This window comes from Macrobrachium rosenbergii, chromosome 9 (genome assembly GCF_040412425.1).
Source record: "Macrobrachium rosenbergii isolate ZJJX-2024 chromosome 9, ASM4041242v1, whole genome shotgun sequence".
NCBI classification, from domain to species: domain Eukaryota; kingdom Metazoa; phylum Arthropoda; class Malacostraca; order Decapoda; family Palaemonidae; genus Macrobrachium; species Macrobrachium rosenbergii.
In genome coordinates, this window is record NC_089749.1 from 41460097 (window position 1) to 41477950 (window position 17854).

A 17854-nucleotide genomic window follows, 5' to 3' on the forward strand; every position below is an offset into this window, starting at 1 on the left:
ACAGAGGCATCTTATTTGACCTTTAATATATTGTTTACCAGGTAAATAACGCTATGCACTCAATGGCTCGCATGCCTCTATCCATGCTGGACCTCAGTCTTCACATGGTTTTAGCAGAAAGTTACTGCTAGTTTTTTCTATACTCCTTTCAATTGGAGCTTTATTTATATATGAATCACCTTTTGCTGGTAAGGGGTTAGGAGCCCATATCATGACTGATCTAGGCTAGAGACGGAAGTTTTTTCCCCTCCCCTTTTCTGATCATAAATTCTCCCTTTTCCCTGGTCCCCTTTCTGCTGCCAGCGAAATTGGTACATTCTCCATGATGGTACTGTTATGCTCATGATCTTTTCTGATGTGTACGATGATGGATGACATGTATATTTTTGGATTAATTTTATGTGTGATTCGGTGTCAGGGTCGGCCATCTTGGGTATCCCCCGCTTTCCACTTATCGGTGGTTGTTTGGACCTGCTCTGCAGCCGAGTCTTTTACATATTTATAATATATAATTCTATGCATATATATGTTTTTATATTTCACACATCTGGTTAACTTTTTATCTTAGTACTAGAAGTCAGGTAGTTTTATTCGATTAGGTATTTTCTAGCCTAGCCTACTCGGCCGTTCCGTAATCGGTTTCGGAGAGTTAGGCTGGACAGGATAGGCTTTTTTACACGATGCTCATGCTTCCTAGCTCTCCTGACCAGGCCGTTTTGAGGTTTTGGAGGGAGATGTTAGGTTGTTGAGGGAGTTCCTCGTTCTATCTCGGCCCACCTGACCATGTTGTCATGTTTTTGGAAGGTGAGGTTAGCCAAGTGAGGCAGTTGCCTTCCCCACCCCCTTTTAGCCCACCTGACCAGGCCGTGAGGTTTTGGAGGGTGAGGTTAGAATAGTGAAGGGTCTCCTCAATTCATAGTCTTCCACCTGACCAGACTGTTGGTTTTGGAGGGTGTGGCTAGGCATTGCGTGGTTCCCACCCCCACCCCTGTTGCACCTATTCTGGCCTTCCTGTCCAAGCCAAAAAGTTTTGGCTTTGGAGGATGGACTGGGATCGAAGGTTGCACAGACCTTTTCGTGTATGTAGCCTAGTCCTTCCTTACCTGATCATTTAGCATTTGGCGAGTGACCTAGACATCTCCCTATGTGAGGGACGCCGATCACTTACGTTCGGCACCCCGTGGGGAGTTTCCTTCGGCTTCCAGAGGGTGTTACCCACCCATCTGGCCACCGCTTATCGGGTTTCCGCCACTCTGCTATCTTTTCCCCTTATCGGCCGGTGTTTCGTTTGTTCGCTTCCCTCAGTGTTAGCTGGAGCATCGAACACGGTCCCAGGGATGCTATCACGACTTCCGCTACGTTCATTCTCCGCTGGGTTAGTCAGATCTCTCGTTGTTATAGTACACGTTACCACTCCGGTGGGTATGGTATTCGGTTGGTTGGCGCTTTCCACTATCTGGTTCCCGCCCCGTGCGTTGAGAGTTGAGCCAGATGCGAAGACTCCTCTCCGCCTCTTCCGCCGCTACCATAGGTGTGAGATAACGAGATTTCCGTGGCAAATCAGGGCGGAGTACCATAACATCAGCGTATCTTAGAGTACTTTTGTTTTCATAATTAGTTGACCATTCCATAGCATAACTTATATCTATATCTGCTGCCGGATTCTTTTCCGGCGGTGTTTTATTATAAGAAAAGCATGTTTCAAGGTTAGTGTATCCTATTACCGCCGGACCTACTCCGGCGGCCCTTAACTTTACGTTTCTCATGTATCGTATATTAATTCTATACTCCCGGATTTAATTCACGGGTTTTGCCTGATATATGCATGTTCCATCACCCATTATTAGGTTAAGGTATCTATTTCCGCCGGACCTACTCCGGCGGGTCTTTAACTCGACGATACTCATGTATCATCTTTCTGCTTACAGATGGTACGCTGTCAGGAGCCTGGGTGTACAGCGGTCCTTCAACAATCCTGTGGCCATGAGGTGTGCCGCTCACACTCCAGCTGCTCGGTTCATGTTGGGGACTTGATCGCCTGGCACCCAGATGGCTGTGAGATTTGCTACGCTCTGTACGAGCTAGTGGTGGATGAGTCGGTAAGCTTTAGAGACCGCTACCTTTAGTCTCCTTTTGCCTTTACTGTCTTATATTGACATATACGGCAGTTGAAGAATATTTTCAGTAAATCCTTCCCTTTCTTTCAGTCTGACCGTATTATCCGTGACTCTTCGCTGTCGACCCTGAAGGTCTGGGTTGGCGGGTTTGGGAGGAATGTTGCGTCGGGCAAGCCGTACGTCCTGTCAGAGGAGATATGTAATCTCCTCTACCCCGGAGCCCGGATCTCAGCTGCAGTGCCGGCGGAAGTAGCCGCCCCTATAATTGAACAGATCCGGGAGGAGGCGCAACCCTCCCAAGAAGACAACCTGCGCGGAGAGGTGGCGGAGGAGGTGGCGGCCATCAATATCCACCTCGAACCAATGAGCGTCGATCCGGACCACCAGGTAGAAGGTTGGTAAGTGAGGCAGGGGGAGAGAGTGTTGGTAGTCCCCTTTTTGGTTCTCCTTCTTCCTCTTCTTCTTCATTTCAAGGGTTTCATAAATCAGCTATCCTTGAGGACAGAACGAGGTCTGTTGTCCCCAAGGTGAAATCCTTGAAAAAGAAGGACTTACCCAAGTCCTCTAGACCTCAAAGGTTTAATCCGTCAGCTCCCTCAAGGTCGTCACTGCCTCTTAATCCAGTGGTGACCTCTAGTAAGGCTACTCCCCCGCCCAAGGGGTCGAGATCCAGGATGTCTAGGGCTGATCCCCCACAGCCTATCTTTGACCCTGAGGCCTTTGCGGAACTTCTGATGCAGAAGTTAGATAAGAAGGTTGAGGCCAGGATTCAAGACCTTTCCTCCCAGCTTGCTTCGAGCTTACATACCTCTGGTCAGTCTGTGAAGTCATTGGCAGAGAGGATGCAGACCCAGGAAAGCTTGCTCTCCGGGTTTATGCGCTCTGGAGTAGCAGGACAATCTTACATTGTTCCGGATGCCTCCAGACTGCCCCCCTTTGATAAGGGAAACCCGTGGCGGCTGGCTCTTCATGCTCCTCTTCACAATGATGCCCTGACCATCGAGGGCTTGGGAACTCGTCGGTTGGAGGAACTGGAATTCTTTCCACCCGACCTAGTGCCTCCCTACCCAGGCTATGCCAGGCTTACAGAGGAAGCCTGGATCAGATCAGACAAGGTCCCGAAGGAGACAGTTATCTTCCCCAGGGACCAAGCCCAATCCACCTTGATGCGCGCTCTCACTGAATGGGAGTGCGAAAACACCAAGCTTACCCCCTTTAAGGGGACTTTCACGATGTTCTCAGTAGGTGACTCCATCCCTACCCCCTGCACGACTAAGATCGCAGTGCTGACTAGTCAGGCGGGAATCGAGGGTAAGCCGCTGCCTCAACTCCGGGAGACAGATCCCACCTTTCTCGTCTTCCCCGGAGATTCAGAATTTTGGTCGGGAGCTCCGGCCACGTTCACGGGGGCAAACTCGACCCCGAGTGCGCCTCCACCCTCTTTAGTGAACAGCTTCCCAAGATTCCGGAGGCCCTTCTGAAGGCGGAGTTCGAGGCTAGATGCAGGTTGAGTCGCTCCCCTGCATTCCATTACTATTACGGAGGTGACGGCGGTAACTTACGCTGAAGAACCTCTATTCCAGGTCCTGACCAAATCCCTGTTAGCGGCATTCCAGGCGGACTTGTATGACTTTGTAGTGGCGAGACTAAACTGCAGGAAACACATCTTTGCGGACGCCACGATTAGACATGAGCCCAATAGACTCATGAAGAGTTCTATCTGGGGTCCTAATATCTTCCCGGAAGATGAGGTTAACAATGTTCTGGCGGAGGCGACCAGAATAAATCAGAGCCTTCGCTCCCGCTGGGGTCTCCCCTTTAAAAGGAAGGCCACCGAGTCCGCCGGACCTCAAGCCAGGGATAGGAAAAGGTTCAGGAGGTACAGAAAACCTCAGACCCAAACTATGCTTCAGGCTGTACTGGTCTCTCAGATCGGACAGCCTTCAACTTCCAAAGCCCAGCCTCAGCAACAGTTTGTTCTGATGCAGCCGGCTCAGCAAACCCTTGCTCCGCCAACCTTCATGGCGTCCCCGGCTTTCAACGCTTCGTTTGAAAGCCAGGGGGCGTTTCGAGGCTTTAACAGGCATGTGAGGGGAAGCAGAGCCAGAGCCACCTTCAGGGGTAGGTCTGCATCACGATCTCTTTCACGGGGAAGAGGAGGCCGAGGAGGTAGAGGAAGTAAGCCCTCTTCCGTTCAATGAGTCTCCTCAGGTGGGCGGGAGGTTACATCTCTTCCGGGACCGTTGGACCTTCAGTCTGTGGGCCCACAGCATAGTTTCACAGGGTCTGGGATGGAACTGGAGCAGAGGGCCTCCTCCGCTAGTCAGGTTCCATCAGTCTCCATCCAAAGCCCTTCTGGAATTTGTAGAAGACCTTCTCCAAAAGAGGGCAATAAAGAGAGTGAGACACCTGAAATTTCAAGGCCGGCTGTTCAGTGTTCCGAAGAAAGACTCAATCCAGCAAAGAGTAATTCTAGACTTGTCTCTGTCTCAATTTATACATTCAATGCGACAAGTTTCGCATGATGCAATCTCGCAGGTGCGGACCCTACTTCCCTGTGGGGCCGCATCACCACCTCTATAGATCTTTCAGACGCTTATTATCACGTCCCGATTGCGAGAAACTTCTCTCTTACCTAGGATTCAGACTAGGGAAACAAGCATACTTGTTCAGAGTCATGCCATTCGGGCTCAACATAGCGCCCAGAATTTTCACCAAACTGGCAGAAACAGTAGTCCAACAACTACAGGCCCAAGGGATTATGTTAGCCGCATACCTGGACGATTGGATAATTTGGGCATCCAACGCCAAGGAATGTCGGAAAGCAACGCCCATAGTGATCAGCTTCCTGAATAGTTAGGTTTTCAAATAAACAGGAAGAAATCCCGCCTAGTTCGGAGGCTCAGTTTCAGTGGTTAGGAATCCAATGGGATCTGGACACTCACAAACTGTCACTTCCGCCAGCCAAAAGGAGGGAAATAGCCAAAGCTACCAGGCAGTTCCTCAAAACAAAAAGCCTCTCGTCGTACTCCAGGAAAGAGTCCTGGGTTCTCTTCAGTTCAAGCTTAGTAACAGATTTGCTGCTGAAAGCCAAACTGAAGGATATAAACAGAGTATGGCGGAGACGAGCCAACAGCAGATACAGAGACAAGATGTCTCTAATTCCGCCGGTGTTGAGGAAGAGGCTTCACCATGGTCAACAGTCAAGAGTTTGTCAAGGTCAGTGCCTCTCCAATTTCCCCCTCCATCATTAGTGATCCATACGGATGCTTCCTTTGAGCGGGTGGGGAGGATATTCCCAACACAAGAAAGTTCAGGGAACATGGTCAACTATGTTCCGCCAGTTCCATATCAACATTCTAGAAGCAATGGTAGTATTTCTAACTCTAAAGAAACTACGTCCAACCAGGCAGATTCATATCAGACTGGTACTGGACAGTGCAGTAGTTGTGCAGTGCATAAACAGAGGGGGCTCCAAGTCGAGCCGGATCAATCAGGTAATGATTGCAATTTTCTCTCTGGCAAGGAAACATCGTTGGCACAGGTACCAGGTCTCCAGGTGGACCTGTTTGCCACAGAGAGCAACCACAAACTTCCATGTTACGTTGCTCCCAATCTAGACCCTCTAGCTCACTCCACGGATGCGATGTCAATAGACTGGAACAGGTGGCAAAGGATCTATCTGTTTCCACCAATAAACCTGTTGATAAAAGTTTTACACAAACTCAGATCATTCAAAGGTCAAGTAGCACTTGTGGCACCCAACTGGTCAAGAGCAATTGGTTTCTCTTCTTCTAGAATTGAAACTCCAGATGATACAAATCCCCAGTCCAAGGTTGACACAAACAGTACAAACTCGGACTGTGTCAGCTTCCTCAAGAATTCTGAATGCCCTAGCTTTATGGACTTCATGAAGTTTGCAGCTCAGAAAGACACTAACATTGATCCTATTAATACACTGTTCATAGAATCAGACAAGAGGGAATCTACCCTCAGACAATATGACTCAGCAGTTAAAAAGTTAGCATTATTTCTGAGGGAATCTGAAGCTCAGGAAATGACCACAAACCTTGCAATCTCTTTCTTCAGATCATTATTTGAGAAAGGACTGGCCTCTAGTATTATTACTACAGCAAAATCTGCTTTAAGAAAAATATTTTTACATGGCTTCAATATTAACCTTACAGACTCATATTTTTTGTCAATTCCTAAAGCATGCGCTCATCTTAGACCAGCAACCCGTCCACACACGGTTTCCTGGTTCTTAAATGACGTACTTAAATTAGCATCAGACACTGATAATGAACTGTGTTCATACTGAGTCTGTTAAGAAAAAACGTTATTTTTAATTAGCCTAGCCTCAGGTGCCAGAATTTCTGAACTGTCTGCTCTCTCTAGAGAACCGAACCATGTTGATTTCCTCCCGTCAGAGAAGTTCTGTTGTCTCCGGATCTCAAGTTTCTAGCTAAGAATGAAGATCCACAAAATAGATGGTCCCCTTGGAAGGTTATCCCCTTCCACAGGATCTGTCCTTGTGCCCAGTTAACACTTTAAAAGCTTATTTAAATAGAACTTCTAATATAATGTCTGGCTCTCTTTTTGTTAGGGAAAATGGAGGAACCATTTCTTTAAAGGCCATCAGGCAACAAATACTGTATTTCATAAAGCAAGCAAACCCGGATTCAGTACCTAGGGTACATGATATTCGAGCAGTGGCCACCTCTACTAATTATTTCCATAATATGAAATTTGATGACCTTAAAAAGTATACGGGCTGGAAATCACCAACAGTGTTCAAACGCCACTATCTTAAATCTCTAGAGGCTCTTAAATACTCCACAGTGGCTGCAGGAAGTGTTGTTCCTCCTGCCCTAGACTAGCTTATGTAACCTTAGTTTATCCTGTCCTTTATTCCTCTCTCGCCTGCCTGCCTCGTTTACTCGCCATGCCTTCTTCCTTTAGGTCAGGCCTGCTTCACAGCCTGACTCCTGACCGTTTGCATATTTTGTTGTACCCCTTTTTTGTTAGCCTTAAGTGTCTTGGTGCAATTAATTCTGTCTGTGTGCCCTATATTGTTAATCATGCTTTATTATTAATGCTTTGGGTTATTAAAACACAGTAATTTTCTTATAGTTTTATTTAGCTCCATTAAGGTAATTCTTAGAGGGCTCCACCAAGCTTTTGTATGGCTGATTCTCTGTTATAATTTCACGGGTGACACAGGTCGAGCCCAGAAAAGGGATTTTGACAAAGGAAAATCTATTTCTGGGAAGACCTGTGTCACCCGGTGACCCATCCCTGCATTTCCTTTCCCCCCCCTGAGTGGCATACCAAGCTTGGGGGGTGCTAACTTGGGATGTTTACAAGATGGCGGCTGAGGTGGTGGTTGGCTGGGTGAAGAGAGTGAGGTATGTAACGGCTCCTCACTTTTCGGGTTTTGAGATTGGAGAGATCTATAAGGCGGAGACCTGTGGCAGTGGCACCACTCACCCTTTGTGTATACCGACACCATATAATGGCGTTCGATCCGGGGTCGAACCCTGGCATTGTGTTTAGCTTTTTCTCTGGTATATTTAGCAATACTTATACCTAGAAATATGTGCTAAAAGGATATTTCACCGGGTGACACAGGTCTTCCCCCAGAAATAGATTTTTCATTTGTCAAAATCCCTTATTTAGTGTACAAAAGTAAATCCTGAACACATACTCTCTTAAAGATTTCTGTCAAATATCATGTCCATATAAGAAGAATAACATACACAACATAACTTTAGATATTTTATTCTGTATTATGATGAAACCTGCTAAAATACTACTAGACACCACAATTATCATTAACCTTACCTGGGTATTTGGAAGGATCATTGATAAGTCTTCATCTACACAGGCTGGAGACACTGGAGGAGTGGCATGAGTAAAGCCCACTTTCGTACTTCCACAAGAAGGCAGAGATGGCTTTGGTGAGTCCAAGTCATTAGGATCTAGCAAAATAACACAAGATTTTAAAGATTACTAAACAGATTGTCAAATTCCAAATAGTCTTAATGCCTTCCAATTTTGGGGGGATTACTACCACATCATTTCAATCAGACCAAGAGAATCATCTCACAGAAGACAAACTATGAAATTCCATGCAGCTCTTTATTTTAATAAGAAAGATAATACATGTCTTATCTTCGTGAAATCCTGAAAATTTTATCCAATAAACTATCTCTTGCAACCCTTCCAAATTTTTATAATTTGCATGAAAAAAAAGTGCAATACAATAAGAAAGAAAATACCAATGCTTAACCTTAACCTTAAACTGTCAAAAACTATTGGAAAAATATAATGAGAAAGATTATTTTAATCAATTCAACAGTGAAATACCAGAAACAAATGAGGAGCTAAGTGGAAAAACTGAGACAATATTCAGTTTTAGTCCTTTGAGTTCTAAGGACAGAACGAAGCATAAGCTGTCACCTGGGCACACTATGTCCAATGCTAGCAAACTTGGCACATTAAAAAAACCAATAAAAGAACAATAACTTAGTCCCAATTGACCATAATTCCCTTGAGGCTCCCAAACCAGTGTCGTTTATGTGGATTTTAGGTGGAACAATCAAACAAACAGGAGGCACAGAGACCTAACGCTGAAAAAAGTGTATTAAGAAGAGTGATTTCCACTGGTTTGGGACTTGACCCATATGCTCCTCATGTTGTGTTTTGGTTGAAGTCAAGGTGGTGGGGAGGCTGGAAATGGAAGACATTGGTACAAACTTGCTTTTTCAATCACTGAACTCAGGTACTATTATTGTAGGTATATTTTTTTAAAATTGGTACTATTACTATTATTGTAGGTATATTTTTTTTAAATTAGTACTATTATGATAAATTTTATTATCTATATTATAACTTTCAACATACAAACCAATAGTAATTGCTGTTTTATTGGTATTAGACTGATTTTTACTTAATTTTCTACTTTCATTGTCCTAAATTATTTAGCTCTTTATATGGGAAACTCATCATTAATATTACTGATTAAAAATTTAGTTTCTGTCAATAAATGAAATTGGAGTTAATTCATGTTTACCTACTCACTCACTGAATGACTAGTTGATATGCAATTACTGAAGTTACAACTAGCCTTTTAATATGACTAAAAAGGATAGTGAGAAGGCTTACATGGGTGCTAAAACTAAAATAACTGAGCCAGTACAAAAGCTTGGGCAATGGATGCTGGGGGGTCTAGGAAGATGATAAGAAACTCAAAACAAAAGCACACACACACACACTGAAATATCATGAACCTTACCAAAGACAGCACAAGTGGTCATTCATTTTTTTATTCCCAAATTTCTATTATTTCTTAATATGTACAATGGTCCTATTCCCATAAATTTTTTTGTTTTTGCTTTTGTGAAGTCAAGTACCTTACAAATGTGGAGTTGTATTGTTTCTTTTGCAAATACAGTATCTCATTAAAGCTGCTCCATGTTCTTATCAATACTTTTCTTTGGTGGGTGGGTAGGTTGTACTTGGGTGGGGATACGATGTTTGAAGTTCAAGCATTTTGTCAAGTTTAGAGTGAAACAATTGGATTTATGAAAATTGGGTAAAAAGCCAAGCACTGGGGCTCTTCCAGTCATTCAACATTTGAGAGAGTGAAAAGGGGAAGCTGGAGTGGTTGGACAGCAAAATGGGAGAAAGGAAGCGGGAATGGACATCAACTAGAAGGCTAAAAAGTGGGTGCAGCTAGGGGCCAAAGGGATTCTATCAGCAACCTTTAGTAATGGCTACAGTGCTCCACTTCCAGTGCACTGATGGCAAAACCCTCTTACAGGGAAGAATGAAACAGTGGATATAGGTATTATCCAAAATCCATTTTTAGTCTACTTTTTTAAAATTGGAATGTGGTTCCAAACCTTGAGGGATGGGTAGATCAATTTAGACCAAATTTTTTCTTTTCTTATTATTGTATGCTTACAAAGAATTCTTTGAAAAACAATAGAAGGGTTACTAGATTCTTTCATGAAGTAACTAGTTTTCACAGTAAAGCACATCTACTTGGCATTCATATAAAAAAATTGCAGTTCAAGCTTCAGTTTCAAAGCTCTAGGAACTTTTGGGCTATTTTAACTTTTTAAGAAATTTGATAAATTTTATGATGGTTCTCATGCTTCACAGATACAAACCTACTACTTTATTGAAGGCTGTAATTTTAAAATGCAATGGAACAGGATCTCTTTCCAAACTTAAATATGGGATAAATTAAATCAGTGGAGAAGTTTCCTCAATATGGTGAAGATGGAAAAGTTTTGAAGATGTTGGCAGTAAAATCTTTATATTAATTAAAAATTGAAATAAAAAATATGTAACACATAATGGTGAGCAATATACAATATTCATAGCTGGTAAAATAAATAACTTCAATAATATAACATATGAGAAAACATTCATACAGCCTGAGGATATGTCCCAAGACATTCTTGAGCAGCCATACCACTTATGAAAGCCAACTCAAATCAAGAAACAAAACAGGTAAACTAGATTATTTCAAAGGAGGCTACAAAGCAAAAACACATCAAATTAATCACAAACAGACAAACCCAGGATGGTCAACACATTTTAATTATTCAGCTCTGTAATGCATTGGTTACTTAAGGCAGTGTAAAATGAGAACAGACAATTACGGTACTTGTTGGGTGGTCTCCTACAGGGAGGACTGATCCGAGACATTTACCGAATACAAGAAAAATGACTTTACAAAAATGTCCTTACTAACCATGCTAACCTTGTCTACATATCTATGGAGGTACTGGATGAAATTTAATGTACTGTACTCTATTTCCCTGCCTTAGACAAAAGAAAAGCTAGTCATATTGCAAAACATTTAAACTTTCATATCATCATAAAAATGGTACCCTCATGACATTTATAATGCTTTCCTTCAAACCAATATACAGGTTGAAACTCACAAATGTTACACAATTGCATTAGGAAAGTCTAAGCCTCTTGTGCTGCTTGCTATTCTTCATAAGACACAGGGGACAGATATACTGAACCTCAATATACCACCATACACCATTTAAAACAACCAAATGTAACTGAAGACTGAACTTTCACCCTCAAACAAGGAATCAGGATACTGTAGTATGAACAATTCTGACCAAGAGAATTTCATAGACTGGCCTACACTCTTAAATGTTTTGAAGGATAAAATGATAAATGAAATTGAAAAATAAAAAACAAATAAATAAATGATGAACATCAATTTAAACAATTAGTTACAATACTTAACAATCAAGAAATAATCCCCACTAAAAAAAGCAAAATACTGTACAACACTACAATAAGCAAATCATTCGAATCTTAAGCACAAAAGTTTATCAAAACCCCTAAATTACAGCAAGATTTATATCCTACCCATCAAACATTAACCGACTGATCTGTAAATCAGTCAGCCTTCAATTATCCAGGTTAATAGAGCCAACGGCAAAATCTGCATAAGAGCAAGTAAAAAAATCTAGGGGTGTTCAAGGGCAATTTCTTACCCTGCCTCACCTAACCTTGTCAATACCACATAACTGAAAACACTCAATATGCTTATAAACAACCACCACCACACTTTAATCTGAAAACTTTATGCAAAGGTAATTATCTATCCCTTTCCCCATATTTGCAACAAAATATACTGAACAAATACACTTTGAAAAAAAATGTAACCCCTTCATTTTCTCTCGTGTAAATAAAAACATTCATTAGGTAGGTAGCCTAACTGAGCTTATCCATAGCCTACCATGGTTTTATGACCAATAATGTATTTTTATATGGCAACCTCCTTATCAGTTGTTACCTTATTGTATACCATACACGAGATACAAAATGTGTATGTGTGAACTACTGACCTAGGCTAGGTTTTACACTTAACAGTATCTAGCTATTACAACTATTTAAGATAAAGGTAATGATAATGAAACTGATATTTTACTTACTGAATCCACTTATACTGTATTACTATCTTATTATATTATCATCGTAGTATGTACTGTATATAAAAAAGATCATCTCCCACTTGCATTGAGTAACATTTACATCCTTAGAATCAGCTGATTGAGCCTACTAGCGAAAGAATTAGAATAACTTTTTAGTTAGTTGCTAAAAGAAATGAATGTATTACTGGAATTATTTTTAATTTTATATATAAAAGTAAAATGGGTATACTAACATGCTTTATGATAAAGTAAAACCCCTCAAAATCACAAGACAGCTGTTTCCTGATTTGTTTGTTTATGTCATACTTGATGTTGTTTATGCTAGTTCTTTGTTAGTGGTTGTTAATTAAAGATATCATGAATTGTTACATAACCCATAAGTTTGGTAATCTTGTTTGAAAGCCTAGCCTAGTACAATCAACGGAAAATGAAATTCATTTGGTAAGTAGACTATCATGGAAACTGCTTTTGTAAAACACCCTGTGTTTACATCTTTAGTACATATGACATTTCTCAATTATGACAGTCCAAAGCAAATTCATTCTAAGTACACTACTAAAAAGTAGTTGCTCATTTTCTGTTTTACTGGAATTAATGATTTTTCTTTTCACCTCATAATATCACAGAAGACTTACTTGTATGCCAGTGTAAGTGTGTGTGTGTGTGTGTGTGTGTGTGTTTACATCTACATGTGGCATTTCATCAATGTTGACATTACTGTCTCTACATAGTGTGTTGCTTAATGCAGTACCACTTTTGCCATTTTTCTTTTTAGCTTTGCTTTATTTACTGTACAGTATTTCATTACATGTTTAACTGCCTCTAAGTATGATTACCACACGTCATGACAGGACACGAGAATATTTTATCACTGTTGATATGTCATCTCAGTTGTTGTTCTCTCTCTCTCTCTCTCTCTCTCTCTCAATAGCATACTATCTCATTTTTTTTTCTTTGTGCTTGATGTATTTCAAGTTACAGTACAGAAGTGTACATATCCTTTAACAAAATGTGGAGAAATCATACAGTACAGAAGTGTACATATCCTTTAACAAAATGTGGAGAAATCATACATGTAAAAACACGAAACAAATCAAGGCTCTAGCAAGTTCACCGGTGCCAACAAATAAGTGTGTGCATGTACAGGTACCCTGAACACATGACTGTGTTCATCTTGTGGGGTGTAAAAATAAAAAACAAAGAAAATAAAGTAAAAATATAAATGTGTGCCTAGGGGGTACCTTACGCACACAATTGGGTTGTAAAAATAAAAAATGAGAAAATACGATAAAATTATCGAAGAGAATAGCATAAAATATATTGTAAAAAATCATAAGCATACCAGCACGAAACACAAATTCTAGAAAGTTCACTGATGACAGCGAATGAGAGTGCCTATGTATATACCCTGCAAGCACAACTGCATTTATCTTTTGGGTTGTAAAAATACAAACTAAGAAAATGAAGTAAAAATATAAATGAGAATAAAGTAAAATATAAATAAAAAATCCTAACAAGACAAAATAAAACAAGCTCTACCAAGTCAGATGTCTTACACAGCCCTCTTCACCCATCCAACACTGCAATCCCACCCCCACCCCAGCCAGGGAAACTGCTCCCCAGCTCCACCCACCTTCCAAAACAACTCTTTCTCTGAGTGAGTTCCTCTAAACAACCTTATTGTCCCTCCTCCCCCAAGGAGGCCCAGCCATCCATCTGACCCACCCCACCCTGAAAACTTCTTGAGGCCTCCCCACCCCAAAAAACCCTTTCTCAGTCTGATTATAAGCATAAGCAGTGTTACCAACATTTTCCTGAGGCTGTGCAGCATTGCCAACATTGAAGAGCAGTTTTTTCATATTTTTTTTAAAATTTAAACATATCATATATCTTTGGGGGTTTGGTCCCTGGTCTGGATGCGTCGGATATTGAGTTCCAGATAATAGTGATCTGGATAATTGAAGGACTATAGTAATTTAATATGACTGACCTACTACTTCAAAAAAAAAAATACTACTGAAATTAACAGAAAACACAGAGCAGCAAAAGTTATAGGAATAAACTAGGTTGCAAAGCATAAAATGCATTCCAAACAAAGCAATCAAATGGGTCTACAAAACATTAACAAGACAGGATAGTTGATTTGAATATAAATCTAAAATTGCACTGATTCTCTCTTACTCTGTGAATTCCCAAATTAAAGTGATGCATCAATCTTTTTATTTTGGAATTTGCATAATGGTATACAGTATACTGTACTGCTACCAGCAACAGAATCAACTCTTACAGACAGCAAAAACATAAAATATGTAACCAAAATGGGAGTGAAAGTGTCTTCCAAAGCAAGCTGCTGATGATATGAATAACAATCAATGCAAAATGAAACTGTGATTGGCCAAAGCATCAAGCATAACAAGGGATAGACAAAAACACACATCTTACCACTAGAATTATCCAAGGAGCTGCGATGGATAGTCTTACGGGTACCAAATGTTACCGTGTGGTTTTGACTTTGTTCTTGGAAAGCAATTACTCGTGGGTCATGGGCTGTAACACATGCATGAGAATGTGGAAGTTACTGAAGGGTTCAAAACATTCGGAAGAAGAATGGGGAGAGTTGACATATAAAAGGACAGGATGACCTTAAATTTGCTTAGAAAAAAGATAAGTGACTACACACAGACAATATATATGACGGGCAAGCAATGCAGAGGAGATATCAATGTTGCATTATTAAGAGTAGGATCTAATCAACACCAGCCACTACCATCCCTTGAATAATACAAAAAGGCATTTAAACAGATGAGCTAAGATCAGAATAACTAAGATCCTATTACGGCTGTTGGTGGTTAATCAGCAAAAAGGGCAGTCTTTCAACTACTTACACACACTCTATAAGATCATATTTGCATAGCATAAACAACACCTATAAATCTCCAAAGTCCTTCAAGAAATCTAAGAGATGTGCCATACTCCAGTACAATCAAATGGTCTTTGTCATGCAGTTAACCGTTTAGTGTTCTAGCATCTGATTTCATATATATATTACATGACACTATGAAGGTGCAAAGCATTATTTTCTGAAAATGTAAAACATTTCTATTAAAATGATGATTTCAGCAAACTTAGATGATGTTCTATCTACTAATATACTGAATAATAATAAGAATCGAGTATAAATGAGATAGCAAGTCTTAACAGAAAAAAATTCCTGCTTCATGGATAAAATTCTCTATATTTTACTTGTGTTTTAAAAGGCCAATTAAGATGGACAACCAAGTTAAATCAACAATTTTAAAACAAGCAGAGTAGTACAGTACAGCAGTTAACTAACAGGAGAGACCTGCCTTCTATACAGCACCACTTGTTTCACCTGCCAAGAGGTCTTGGCTTCTTACTGCTTCTCAGGATTAGTCAGAGGTATCCAGCTGGACGGCAGGAAGTAAAATCTCAAAAAACTTGCTGCCTTTGACAATGCACATGTAAAAGAAATCTTTAATAACAGTTCTGTGTAAGATATGTGAACTGAAAACCCCACTTACTTGTAGGATGTAGTTAACCAGATTTCCCAGCTCTGTCACAATTTTTGCCCGACTGAAGGTCACCATCCAATTTGTTTCTTTTTTTACCATAAACCAATTATTTATAATTAGCCCTTTCCATGGTTACAAATACAAAACATTCCATGGTTACAAATACAAAACAGTCTCAAATGTTGCTATTTCTCTTAAATAGAAGAAATGGCAGTCAGCCAGTGGTACAAAGAACATATGTGAGGATCCCACAGCTGCATTATATAAAGGTTCCCTCATGTCCAGGAGCACTCTGCAATAAGCAGGTGAACGGGATGGTACAGTTCATGAGTTAATACAAGGCTAGAACAAATGCTAGCCTAAAGCTGATTTTTTGCCTAAATGCAGGCTGCAGAAGGAGGGTCTTTGACCCTTTAGCCCTGAACCAAGAGGTGAAATGAAATTGAGTTCCCTTGACCTATTTCTTTAATACTCTTGCTGTTGGCCAGCTGGGCAGGAGACATGAGTGAATTTCCACTATCCAAGCCAATGGTGGCAGTGTTGGAGGGTGCATGGAAAGTGGGGCATGCAGTTTTCATATCCACGTCGGCCAGCAAGTACCTAAGAAAGCAGCCACTGGAACCAAAACACAGTAAACAATGAAGCACATAAATGAATAAAGGACACACAAGAGAATGTAGTAACTTGTGTTAGCAGTAATGCCAAGTTCTGCCAAGGGACAGGCTAACAAACAACAACCCCAACACACGAAAAATATACATGCAGTAATACCAACAGCTTGTATTACAATCAGTAACATCACAAACATTAATGCAAACAACTGAAATAACTTTTTATCTGAAACAATAACAACCAATTAATAAGCAGAACCTACAACATTTTGTCAAAATCTATAGGCACACCACATGTTGATGACAATAATAATCCCTGCAGAAATTAAAAAATAAAACAAGGATCCAAATACCAACCTTCAAATGACAAGAGTTAGTAAGGAAAAGGATATGGGTGAAGGATAATGGATGGTGTTGTCAAAAACTCAACACATACATATAACAATGATGACACAGTAAAAGAATATCTCCTTTTGGCAGGCAAAGCAGTGTTTACTACCTAGCTATGCTACATCTCTGCTTCTGTCAACCACCTACTAGGCATATGAAATATATACTCATAATTGGACATTCTAGGACAAGTAAAAGTAAGAGGTCTTGGAAGTCCTATGAATATATGGCATAATGAGTTATCAAACTTGAAATAAAACCCATCACAGAAGTAATGTGCTTCTTCTATAAGCCAGGATTATTGCAAGCAACAAAACAACTTGTCTACACTTGGAATAATAAATTGCAAGGTGCAGTTTTCACTATGATGAGATCAAGTCTTTGTGTACAGAAACAAAATTTCCCTGTTTAGGTTCAACTAAACTTTGTACTGCTGCACCTCCATTTATAGACCACAGATACAATATCAAATAGTCTAATTATGGGAAAGCTAAGGTAATCAACACCTAAGAAATGGAAGATTATAAAATTCATTTATAACATCAGTCCTAACTCTCAAGTTATCAAGATTAACATCCCTATAATCTGACAAGGCAAGGTTAATTTTTGTGTTCCAAGTACATACCTTCACAAGATATTCAGTACTTGTTAAAAGCAACTGTGATAACTGAAAATAACATATTCTAAGGATACTTTTACCTTACAAAGAAACTGATAATACTTTAAACCAATATAAACTGGCCCATGAGAAAATGTTAAAAAATATAACATTTTTTCAATAACCAAGAAAGGTCTACTTTTTGTCACGTGTCTACAACCACCTGTGTACTTATCATGGCAAAATGTTCTTAAGACACAGATATGTACCAAATACTGGCATAATTGATAAAATAATCAATATTTCCTTGAAACTACTACAAAGCCAGTGAGTTCTTGACTTGAAAAGAGCTCTCAAAAAAGTTTTACAGCCTTCGCATCACAAGTTTGGAGAAACATCACATTTAACAAAATTACAACCACTTTCCCATAACACAAACTTAGACCAATTCTATTTCTTATGTAAAGCACCTTTCTAAACAACATATAAACTAACTAACTGCAACAGCTCTAAATAGGCCCTCACAGGAGTAAATTTTTCATCTTCCAGAAACAAACTTTCCCCTTTGTTGCCTGTATGAATCCATAAAACCAAAAAATAAACCTAGCATACCTAACAGTAACACAGA

At 40.3% G+C, this 17854-nt stretch overlaps 1 protein-coding gene across 8 annotated transcripts in view; it reads right to left on the reverse strand.

The window, feature by feature from the left end:
• The window catches only part of Rich (Guanine nucleotide exchange factor subunit Rich), a 256565-nt gene that overhangs the window by 102496 nt on the left and 136215 nt on the right, over positions 1 to 17854 (reverse strand). For 4 of the 8 annotated variants that reach the window (XM_067108968.1, XM_067108965.1, XM_067108964.1 and 1 more), the window contains 2 exons: positions 14537 to 14641; positions 7962 to 8098 (listed from right to left, as the gene is read on the reverse strand). In XM_067108968.1, coding sequence (XP_066965069.1) covers positions 7962 to 8098; positions 14537 to 14641 — 242 coding nt within the window. The remainder of the gene's footprint in view (positions 1 to 7961; positions 8099 to 14536; positions 14642 to 17854) is intronic. The other 4 variants (XM_067108971.1, XM_067108969.1, XM_067108967.1 and 1 more) reach the window with 1 other exon arrangement.